This window comes from Zootoca vivipara, chromosome 14 (assembly GCF_963506605.1).
Source record: "Zootoca vivipara chromosome 14, rZooViv1.1, whole genome shotgun sequence".
Taxonomy (NCBI): Eukaryota; Metazoa; Chordata; class Lepidosauria; order Squamata; family Lacertidae; genus Zootoca; species Zootoca vivipara.
The window spans coordinates 32,110,461-32,122,621 of NC_083289.1; the positions used below are offsets into that span (position 1 = coordinate 32,110,461).

Below are 12,161 nucleotides of genomic sequence, written 5' to 3' on the forward strand. Positions count from 1 at the left end.
TTAACAGTGATTCTTGATAAAATATGGAAACATTTTTGCATAAAGATAGATAACTTTTAGCAGCATATAGTATAAACAAAATAATGGCGTCAGAAGCCTGCTAAAGGCTAGTTCTGACAATGTTGTGGGCACAGAAGGTTGTATCTAAATAAGTTTTATTTAAAGTAGACCTATTGAGTTTAAGGGACTTAAATTAGTTACATTCATTTGTTTCAGTGGGGCTACTCAGAGTATGGTTCACATTTGATACAACCAAATGTGAAGAACCCAAAGTAAGATCTTAATTTATTTTAGAAGAAATATTAGCTTTTTACTATATTATATAATTTTGCTATGTTTTAGATCTCTATAATTTGTCAGTACTACTGTCAAGATCCAGGTTACTGATCTATTTCTGTTTTCCTTATCCCAATAAGCTGGAGATGCTGATGATCCACCAAGAATTACTCAAAACCCAGTCATCAATGGGAATGTAGCAATGGCTGATGGTCACAACAACACAGAAGAAGACATGGAAGATGGTGAGTCATCCCTTCTACTTGCTTTGATGCGGGTGGGGAGATTGCTTGTTTTTTGCAGTGAGTAGTATATTCATTTGATGGACCTGAAAGGCTTTTGCATGCTCATGTATATATTTGAGAGACATGGTAGAAGTTTACAAATCAACGTATAGTGTAGAAATAATAGATATGGAGTTTTTCCTCCCTCTCTAATAAGACAGTAACTCAGGTCATCTAATGAAACAGGACAAATGAAAGATTTTCTGCACACTGTTCATTATTTTTTATGGAACTCATTGCCGCAGGATGTACTGCTGATGGCCAGGGGTAAGAGGGCTTTAAATTATGGCAGATTCATGGAGGAGAAAAAGGCTGTCTCTGGTTTTGCCTGATGATGGCTATATGGGTTTAGGAAGCATGCTTTTGAATACCAATTTCTGGGGAGCAGCAGCAGGGGTGTGTTTCTGTGTGTGGCCTTCCTGAAGACTCAGATTGGCCAGTGTGGGAAGTGGGGGTGCTAGACTAAATGGACATTTGCTGTGATCCAACTCACTTTATGGACTGTTCATTCACAACAGTTGTTAAAAGTATTGCTCTTTTCGCCTAAGATAGGCGAAAGGGCTTTGCCTTCCAGTAAAGTATGGCTCATTGGTGTGTGTGTGTGTGTGTGTGTGTGTGTGTGTGTGTGTGTGTGTGTGTGTGATAACTAGCCGTGGCTTATTGTCTGTTCCATGGGCCTTAATCATGTGAGCAATGCAATGGAGGAAGCCATAGCTCTGTCAATACTTTAAGCATTTGCGGGAATCTCCAAATGCCTCCCTAGATTACTTTGCAACTGCACCTACATTTTAAGTGTAAGCCAGTACCATGGGAATAAGTCAGTACAGTGGTCAGACTGTCTTTTGCACCATTCAAATGAACGTATAATAATAAAGCTTCCTTTTTCAGAAGCATTCCTTGTGGGCTGGGCTTGCCATGTTCTTTGTAGTCTGGGCTTGCTATGCTCTTTGTAGTCTGCCTATATACACACACACACACACACACACACACCGTATATTCCGGCGTATAAGACGACTGGGCGTATAGTATTAAATTAAATATTTCATTTAGCAAGACTCTCAAGTGGTTAATAGGTGGCTACATCAGTCTTGTATTAAAGCCTTTGTCTGGTAGTCATAGGTGACTGCAGGTGAACACACAGAATTATATGCAGGTGAGTGAGCAGGTTAGTGTAGAAACTAAGTGGGCTGCCAGAGGACAAGGCAGAGGAGCTCGCTGATCTTTGTCTTTGAGTCCCCAATGAAGTTACCAATGTATGGACCACCATGGCAAGGCTATCCTTGTCTGGCACACCAACTGAGGTTGGTAATGGTCACTGAGGCTTCTTGTAGAATCATAGAATCATAGAGTTGGAAGAGACCACAAGGGCCATCCAGTCCAACCCCCTGCCAAGCATCCATCAAAGCATTCTTGACACCATCAAAGCATTCTTGACATATGCCTGTCAAGCCTCTGCTTAAAGACCTCCAAAGAAGGAGACTCCACCACACTCCTTGGTAGCAAATTCCACTGCCGAACAGCTCTTACTGTCAGGAAGTTCTTCCTAATGTTTAGGTGGAATCTTCTTTCTTGAAGTTTGAATCCATTGCTCCGTGTCCGCTTCTCTGGAGCAGCAGAAAACAATCTTTCTCCCTCCTCCATATGACATCCTTGTGACAGCAGTGGATCTAGGAGTACCCCCAAACTGTCCACCAGCTCCTTCAGATGGAGTGCAACCCCATCTAAAGCTGGTTCAAAATCCAGTTCCCAGATCTGGGAATCACCCACCCATAGGGTTTCCATCTTGTGAGGATTCAGACACATTTTTAGTCCATGTTGAACTATGTGCAGTGTGAAGAAGTATTTGGGTCATACCTGGCCACCCCACCATTCAGCTTCATTGAATGTCTCTAGGTTCTAGTTTTATGTGAGATGTTGCTTCTTCAAAGTACCAGACCTCTGCAAGGCTTTTAATGGGACCCTTCTAGGCTGCCTGGCTGAGATTATAGCAGGGAGCATTGCATTGTAGTGGTTTGCATCTGCCTATCTGATAGGAGGACCAAGCTTTCATTGGTGGCTTTAATTCAGAAGGTGGTCTGTTTTATTCTTTTGGTTGAAGTGGTCTTGATTATATTGTTGCATGCCACCCCAATTCCCAAGAGGTGCAAGGTTCCAGGAGTACCTATTTGCTTTATTTGTAATGAGGGACAGCAGAGACTGTGGTAGCTTTAGGATATATAACTTATTTACACATAAATAAATTTATTTATTTATTTATATATATCATGTGTATCATTATTTACACATGATATATATAAGCCTATGATGGAGGGACTCACAGCATTAACACCCCAAGAAATTATTGCCCCCCTCCCCCCCCATCCATCCCTCTGGCTTTTGTCTTTCTACAAGACAGTTGAGGAAGGGGGCCCCTATTTGCCCTCTGGCACAGGGCCACTTCCTTTTGCCTTAACAACCCCTACTTAGGGGACCATTAGCAAGAAACTTGTCTGGCTATTGCAGCAGTTGAATTCCTCTTGGATCTAGGAATTGGAAGGAACTCCAGCATACAGCCTACCCCCACTCCCCACAAAAAACTCCTACATGATGTTTAATTGTTCTTATTTTTTATTATTCCAGATAGAACAATGTATTCATGTTTAAATGAATTTACATAAAATTAAGTACCAAAATCCGCTTTTAAAAATCTTATAACCAATTTAAATTCTTGCTTTACTGTCCTTTCAAGTTGCCTTGAAGGCTCTATGGAGAAATTTGGTGCATTTTTTACGATAAATGCAACTTCAGGAAGTTTGCATCTAAAGCCTGGGCTCATTGCTTGTGGTGTACAGTTTCCTATAGTGGACCAGATAGCATCATAATAATAATTATTCAGTACGGAGGAGACCTGTTGCTCTAGCAACCTCGGGGACATGCGCAGAGCTGATGAAGCGGCGGGTCTGCGCTCCAAGTCCCAACGGATAGAACTGACCCGATGGGGTGGGACTTAGGAGAAGGCCTCATTTTCTTTCCTCCTCCACCGAGGCCAGCATGGCCCTACATATTCCCTTCCCGGACCTCCTACCTCAGCCCGGCTTGAGCGCCGCAGCGACCTGCCCGCCTCATTCTCTCTCCCGCCGGTGTCGCTCCTTGCGTGGATGAGCCGCCGCGCCGCGCCCTGAGGAAGCTGGGTCCGCCTCTCCCGTCAGGGCCTACAAAGAAGCAGCAGCAGCAGCGCCCGGCGAAGGGGAACGGGCGGTCCTCGTGCCCGCCTCGCCGCCTCAGCATGGCTCGTCTCCCTGCTGGGCCGAGCGGGCACCAAGCTCCCCTCTCCAAAGTCTCTCTGCGCTCCAAGTCCCAACGGCTGTCCGTGGGGCACATGCGCAGTAGCGCAATCCCACGGACACACAGACTGGACGCAGAGACACTTGCACTTTATTATATTGGATAACTTGATTTCTTATCTTCCCTTCACCACGTGGTCCAAGGGTGGGTTACATCAATTTTAAAATGCAATTTTAAAATCAGTTTAAAATAAATTACAGTCAAGAGAATAGGAGGATTATTATTATGGGGTCAATAACATACTGAGTAGATGGGCTGTGCCCTTCCTTGAGGTCACTATCACTGCTATGCATATAGAATGAACGTGAATCGTATAGAGTTAAAAAGATCACTAACAATCCTGGGTGAGGTATGTGCTTTTCCCCATCACTTGTGACTTGGCTTAATTTACTTGGGTCACCTGGAATGATTAGCTGCATGGGAGCTTTCAGCCAGTTCATTTCAGTTCATTCCTTGTAAAGCACATAAATAGGTTGGTCTAGACCAGGCATAGGCAACCTTGGCTCTCCACATGTTTTGGAACTACAACTCCCATGATCCCTAGCTAATGAGGCCAGTGGTCAGGGATCATGGGAGTTGTAGTTCCAAAGCATCTGGAGAGCCAAGGTTGCCTATGCCTGTCTAGACTCTAGAGCTAGTGGGACTGGGATGTATGGACTTCAACTGTTTGGCCTTTAAAAATTTCTAGTTGTTATAATTTGATAACTTTAAAAATAGCTATTGCTGCTTAATCAGAGGTTAAGCCATCCTACTGAGGACAGCCATCACAAGTGCCAGATCTGAATGGGCCGTTACTCCCCCTGAAAGAACATATGTGAGGCTTGAGAGTACTCCTTGATCCACCATTGTGGAGTCTAGGAGTGCACTTTGCTAGTGTTTGCTGGTATACCAGTTACAACTACTCCAGTGTTGGCCACTGTGAGAACAGAATGCTGGATTAGATTCTGGGCCATTGGCCTGATCTAGCAGGCTCTTCTTATGTTCTTACATGGTTCTGGACCACGGTATTATGAAAAGCCACCTCTCCCATTTCACCCTGGTCACTTCTGATCTATGAATGAAGGTTGACCTCCGTATCAAGCCTTATGACTCAAATGCATGCTTTCAGTGTTGTGGCACCTGTTCTCTGAAGTTATTTTCCTTAGCAGTGAAGGAAGCCCCAACCAACATTATGTTTTTGACATTAGATGAAAACATTAATTTCGCCCCTCCCAACCCTTCCTAGATCAGTCCATTTTAAAACTTCAGCTTTTGATTCATGTTGACTTCCAAGTTTTTTTAAAAAAACATTGGTTTATCATTCATATTACATGTTATAAACTGTTTTTGTGCACTGCTCAGGTATTTTTTGAATGTAGAGCAGTTTATAGATTCTGAAATAAATGCTTTAAAATGTAATAATTTGGCATTTTGAGAGGGAGGCTTTCAGAAGACATTCATGGTCGCATAACAGCTTTGGTTTCACAAAAATCTGGCCTGGGAGAGTAACTGTGCCCTTACTAATTGAAATTCATTTGGGAGTGTGTGTGTGTGTGTGTGTGTGTGTGTGTGTGTGAAAGAGAAAGAGGGAGACCCCAGAGGCAGGAAGGAAGAGGGAGATTGAAAAGCTATGTAACAAAAGCTTGTCATTTGAAATACTTCTATTTGACTGCTTTGTTTTTCTGTGGCAAAAGACCATAATGGAATGCTGAGTTGGCTATTGAAAATGCAAAAATGCACATTGATTTCATTTTGTGGCTGCTTATTGCATTTTTTTCAACTAACTTGAAACGAAGCTTCTTTTTTTAATGTGAAATGCCATTCAGTTCACCTCCAAACTGAACTCTGTCAAGAATGGATCACTGTTTACATTAAAAAGATAGAGCTGTGTTTATTTTATTATCAGGGGATCTGTGACTTTACATTTTGATGTTTTGAATCTGAAAATGAAGATCCCTCCCCCTGACTTTTTAGCAGCTTCTTTGTGTGAGAAGAATAAATGTTGCACAGTTTTTCATCACCGAACATACACAATATTCTTCTTGCAGGTGCTGTCAGCTACTATTAGGTACTGATAATCTAGTAACAGTAGTTATGTGGGTTCCTCTTTGTGCTGTTTTTTTTTAAAAAAATATTTTGTACCAGAGGTTTCCCCATATCTGATTATGTCACAGTTTAAAACCTTATGCATCCTGTATTTTATGCCCCCTTATGCTTTGTTGCATAATTGCACTGATGATGGTTTTTTTGTTTTGTTTTGCTGAGGTTGTATACTTCTTTGTATGGGTTGTATATATTTCATTGGGCTATTTCAAGCCACATTTGGCTTACAGCTCAATCGTTATAAGCAAAGAAGTAGTGAAGTGTTGTTGTTTTTTTGCAGGGGGCGGTATATGCACAGTCCAACCATAAACTAGATATGTAGTCTTGTTAATATAAAGCATTCCATAGCAGGCACATTTCCCATGGCAGGAAGTTCCAGAGTCTGGGTCCTGCACTACAAAGAAGTCCCTCTTTCGTATCCACAGCAACTGATGGTGGTGGGGAATTAATGAGAATCTTAGTGGGCAGACAACTCACACAGGGAGGAGATGAACTTCTAGCATTTGAACTTGGAACCAGCCTGTAAGCTACTGACATTGGCATGATAACAGAGGTGCATGATTCAAGTATCTGGCCCTGGTCAAACCTGCAGTTGGTTCAAATTGCTGGAACTAAAATTTTCAGCTTTCAAAGGCAGCTGGTGGTACACTGTACTTTTTCTACTGCTTCCTTAGAATATGATGTTGGAAAGGGGACAAAGAGAGTTAGGTGTCAGCTGCATACTTGTACAGTACACTCCAATCTCTGCACAATAAAATCCTATAGTAACTAAAAATCAGAAATAAAATATACAGTCTATTAAAGACTTTATCCTTGCTCTGCAGTGTTCTTACTGTTTCTACACCTGACTTGTTCAATGCAGATGGGGTGTTTTGCTGCTCAGATGAAATGCCACACGGTGAGTGGAGGCAGAGCACCGTTGGCCTTGCATGGGGACTTAAAGATCAGGCTGCTTAATTTGCATTTAATTGATCTTTGGTATTTTGCAGACACAAGCTGGCGGTCGGAAGCAACTTTCCAGTTCACTGTTGAACGTTTCAACAGGCTGAATGAATCAGTCCTAAGTCCCCCCTGCTTTGTACGGAACCTGCCATGGAAGATTATGGTGATGCCACGACTCTACCCAGACAGGCCACACCAAAAAAGTGTAGGATTCTTTCTTCAGTGCAATGCTGAGTCTGATTCCACGTAAGATATTTAATACACTATACATTTCTGTATAGTACCATCTTTACCTCTTGCATTTTCTGACTATAACTTCTGCATCGATTGGTAGGACAGCATGAGGAATGGGGCTTTGGCATTCAGGAAAGGGTGTATAGGGGCACATGCTTAGATGTGGAGGAAAGAGGCAGAAAGTCCCATTACAGAGGCCTGATCAGTCTGATGTAGATTCTTCCTTGTTGTCTGTAGTATATTGGGTATGGTATGTTGAGTTTGACATAACTTAATTTCGGATGAATGTAATGTATGTTAGTTCTCAGATATATATTGACCAAATTAATAAGCTATTCAGGCTGGTATTTAATAGTTTTGAATAGTTAATAGGTTAATTACTAAATACATGAACCAGATGAGGATGCAGACTATTTGACCTTTCCCAACAAGAAGAAAGCAGCACGTGCTCAGTGAATCTATATACAGAGGTGATTTATTGAAGCATAAATTGGCTGCACCATTGCATACTTACTGCTGCTTCCTTCTGCTGAGGTGCTGCCTGTTTGAATTCCCTCATGCATGAGCACAAAATGATCCGAGCATGTTGGAATGCTCAGTTGCTGCTTTTTTTTTTTTTTTGGCAAAAAAAAAGCTAAATGCAGAAAGGCCTCCTATAGGAAAAGACTAGACCCTGTCAGTTGATTAAAAAAAATGGGTAAATCAGCTAATTTTAATGAATAAACTTGAATATTACCAAAGGTGCTAGGCAGGGGTCCATTTGAAAAAGTGAACACAGGTTGAGAATTGTATGTTTTCTAAAAGTTGGTTTTGACATCTAAAGCTGCTGTTGACTGACTTGGTTTACGTTGTTAAAAATCAAAGCTTACCACAGGCATCCCCAAACTTCGGCCCTCCAGATGTTTTGGGCTACAATTCCCATCTTTCCCGACCACTGGTCCTGTTAGCTAAGGATCATGGGAGTTGTAGGCCAAAACATCTGGAGGGCTGCAGTTTGGGGATGCCTGTCTTACAGCCTCAACAAAACAGGGAATGGAAGTAAGGTGGCTACAGCAGAATTTTGTATACATGGGATTGGAGCACATCACTAAGAATACAAGCCACAATCTTGGCTGAGTGGGAGGCACAGTGGAGTTCATGTGTAACCTTTAGAAGGAGTCTCATAACCCTTAGGATAAGAATGCAAGCAAATAGCTGTTCAGAGAACAGTGGCATCTCCATTTGTTGTTTCTTAACCTGTAGTAGCGGAAGTCTTTTTAAAGTATTCCTATCTGCTTTAGAGGAGTTGTAGCATTCTTAGATAGCTATAGAAGAAAATGCACCGAGCTGGAAAAATTCAATGGTGAGTGAACACATAAAAACAGCTCTGTGAGAAACTGAGCCTCTTCTCAAACTCTTTCCGTGATGTTAATAGTTTGTAATGGCTCTGAGAGCATTGAAGCAAACATTTTTTATCCAACAGTGGCAAGAAGTAAGGTAGGCTTGTTCAGTAAAGCACTGTTTATTAGCATCTTTTTTCTGCAGCTCAGCATGTCAACTGTTATCTCTTTAATTGTTGCAGGTCATGGTCTTGTCATGCACAAGCAGTGCTCAAGATAATAAATTACAAAGACGATGAGAAATCTTTCAGTCGCCGTATCAGCCACTTGTTCTTTCATAAGGAAAATGACTGGGGCTTTTCCAACTTTATGTCATGGAGTGTAAGTAACAGCGTGCGGAAGTGCAAGAGCCAGTACAATGGTTGTGAATAAATTTTGGACTAGAAAATCCATGTTCAAATCCTCCCTCAGCTGTGAGACTCACCAAATGATCTGAGCAAGTCTCCTTCCTCCTTCCTTTATTTTGCCATCTTAGCCTAACCTACCTCACTGGGTTGTGAGAATAAAACAGGTTCACAGGTTGGAGAGAACTGTAAATACCTCCTTGAAATTGTTGGAGGAAGGGTGGGATAAAGAATACAATGCAATGTAATTGACATGTGAAAGAAGTCCCATGTTAAGCTCTCAACTGGTGGTCCCTCTCACATAAATTGTGATGAGCAGTGATCTTCCTCTCTGAATATATATAGCAGGAGACATTCCTGTATCATTCAGACTCACTGTTAAAAGTTAGTTGCATTTATAGACTTCAGCTGGAGGTTTTAAGAAAAGAGCTTTCAAGATTGCCAGTCATCAAAGTGAAATTTGTTTGGCCTTATATGTGATTTGATTTTTAATGTTCTTGTTGTCAATTTTACTTTTTGTAGGAAGTTACTGATCCAGATAAAGGCTATATAGAAGATGACAAAGTAACTTTTGAAGTGTACGTTCAAGCTGATGCTCCACATGGCGTGGCGTAAGTAGCTTATGATCCTTTGACTGGAACAAGTGGTTGGGTTGTGGGTCAGTAACCAAGTTTCTTAACAATCTTTGATATCATTGTGAATTTGGTAAGTGTCTTGTGTTCGGTGTTCAACAAATTACTTCACATTACAGTCAACTTCTAAGCAGCACCTGCTCATTTTGTGGTTTAGAATTCAGTCCGCTGTGCAATCTTTCCTCAGAAGGTCTTTGAAGAGCATACTCAAAAGGATAAAATTTATAAACAGATTTCTGAATACATGGAACAAAATCTAAATATTTCACGATGGATATATTGCCTTAATGCTCAGCCAGGTTGTGTTGGTGGATACAGCTTGGTTCCACAATAATTGTCCATTGTATTCACACACTGGAAATACATTAATGTGTGTGTGTGTGGTTCTTGTAACCCAATTCATGGTTTTTATAGGTGGGATTCCAAGAAGCATACAGGATATGTAGGACTGAAGAACCAGGGAGCAACCTGCTATATGAACAGCTTATTACAGACATTATTTTTCACAAATCAGCTACGAAAGGTAAACCAAAGTTTTTGTGACTTCCTTGTTTGTATGCTGCTGAATTGCTATGGGGATATTAGGAGCGACCTTCCATAGCTGTGCGGCCTAACATTATTGCACTGGAGATGTGCAGGATGCTATAGGCAATAATCCATGTTATGAATGCAGCTGGTAAATTATTCTATAGTAGCTGCTTGCCCTGTCCTGCTTCTCCCTCTACAACTTGCTGCCTGAACCAGCACCCACAACCACACCAAGGAAACAGCACCACAGAGCTATTCCAGATGCTGGGAGGCAGCCTTGGCAGTAGAGAAGACTATAAGAGATGGCAGGCAAGTGGAAGGAAGAGGTAGAGTAGCTTGATCTCTTAGCTGGCAGTAGTTGCTACGGAGTTCATCCTTGTGGCAGAGCACACCTCTCAGCTAGCAAATGCCAGTTGCCGTTTTGAAGTTCGGGGCAGCCTTAATTTCAAGCATTCTCTAATTGTAAATCCATCTGGTAGGTCATCTGCATTCTGTTTCTTTGTAACTTGTGCCTTCGGACTCCTCAGTATTTCTTCTACATGCCCCACCCTAGCTGATACCTATCCATCTGAACATTATTATTTGACCCAATGGTTAAGTGTGCATGAGATTTTACCGAAAGGTAATAGTCACTAGCTATCTCCATTGTTGTTGCGAACAGCTGCTTATTGTGTGCAAAACCTGCCTAAGGTACCATCGATCCTTTTGGCAATGAAGAGACACTAGAAGGGTTTTCTTCTAGAACCCCAGCAGTCCTTGAAGAAGAGGAGAAAACTTGCTGCTGCTTACTGTGGCTTATAGGGATTAAATGAAACCATGTTCTCATTAAATGTACAGTGGAGGCCTGATGCAAGAGTGGATCAAATGCCCCATTGAAATCACCAGGTTGTATACAGCTAAGTTAATTATGCCCATTAATTTAAATGGGTCTACTCTGAGTAGGACTAGTACTGGATACAGCGCCTTGTCTGTGCCCATTATCTCTCTGTTTCTTTCGCCTACAAAAAGGGCCCTGCTGGGTCAGAATAAGGCCTATCTAGTCCAGTATTTTGTTCTCTGGGGGCAGCCCCTCACTCCAGGGTTATGCATGCAACTGATTCTAACAAATTACTACTGTCTATGGCAGGCATCCCCAAATTTCGGCCCTCCAGATGTTTTGGACCACAATTCCCACCATCCCTGACCACTGGTCCTCTTAGCTAGGGATCATGGGAGTTGTAGGCCAAAACATCTGGAGGGCCGCAGTTTCGGGATGCCTGGTCTATGGTGTCTAGGAGATGAGTGGTTCATTCTGGAGGTAGCACTGTCTGCTATGATCCTTCAGGATTGCAGCGAGCAAAGTGTTTGGCCTTTCACTTTACCTGATTGCTCAATTCATAGTCTTGCAATAAGCTTTTTTTTTTTTAAGTAACTTCCCCACCAGCCAGCTATTCAACTTCCTTGTCACAGTGTTTTAGTTGAGCAATGAATGTGCTTTTCTTAGGCTTTTATGCAAACAACCACTACTTGTTACTGCAAAGAGTGTGGTATTTTTTTGTCTCTTCCTGTCTTTCTGGTTCTTTTATGGTCATTCCCTAAGGGAGGCTTCTTTGATATTAATACATTCCTGATTATGATTTCCTTTTAGGTTGGTCAAAGAAAAGAACTCTTGCTTTCTCACTTTTGCTTCTGCCTCCCACTCTCAATTTGTATCAAGCCCCACTTTGTGTACCCATGTTTAGGGTTCTGCAGGATGTGAATCAATGAATGAATCTTTATTTGTGTCAACCATTGGCCATAGCCTTTGGTATCACCTGCTCATTTTGATCTGTCAGGAGAAAGGACACTGTACCTGTGGTTGGGCAACCCGGAATGGACAATAAAAGGGGGGTGATATTCTCATTCCTCAAGTCTTTATAAAGAGTGCAAGCCAGAAGGGCATGCACCACCGATTCAGTACTGCCATGTCCACAGGGACATAAGCGTTTTTCGTGTGGAATCTGTTGGAATTGTCCCTCAAGTAGAGCCGAGGGCAATACATTCAAGCAAGAGTAAAAGCTCGTCTATATTTTAGAATTGCTAGGTTATGCAGATAGGGTGCCAGAGAGTCGAAATGGGAAGGTGGAAAATAGTCATACCATGGGCAAAATTTCCTTA

General features: G+C 42.0%; 1 protein-coding gene across 4 annotated transcripts in view; it reads left to right on the forward strand.

Moving 5' to 3' along the window:
* The window catches only part of USP7 (ubiquitin specific peptidase 7), a 71,247-nt gene that overhangs the window by 28,295 nt on the left and 30,791 nt on the right, over positions 1 to 12,161 (forward strand). For all 4 annotated transcript variants that reach the window (XM_035130565.2, XM_035130567.2, XM_060282537.1 and 1 more), the window contains 5 exons: positions 417 to 521; positions 6,956 to 7,154; positions 8,704 to 8,842; positions 9,388 to 9,476; positions 9,912 to 10,020. In XM_035130565.2, the coding sequence (XP_034986456.1) occupies positions 417 to 521; positions 6,956 to 7,154; positions 8,704 to 8,842; positions 9,388 to 9,476; positions 9,912 to 10,020 (641 nt within the window). The remainder of the gene's footprint in view (positions 1 to 416; positions 522 to 6,955; positions 7,155 to 8,703; positions 8,843 to 9,387; positions 9,477 to 9,911; positions 10,021 to 12,161) is intronic.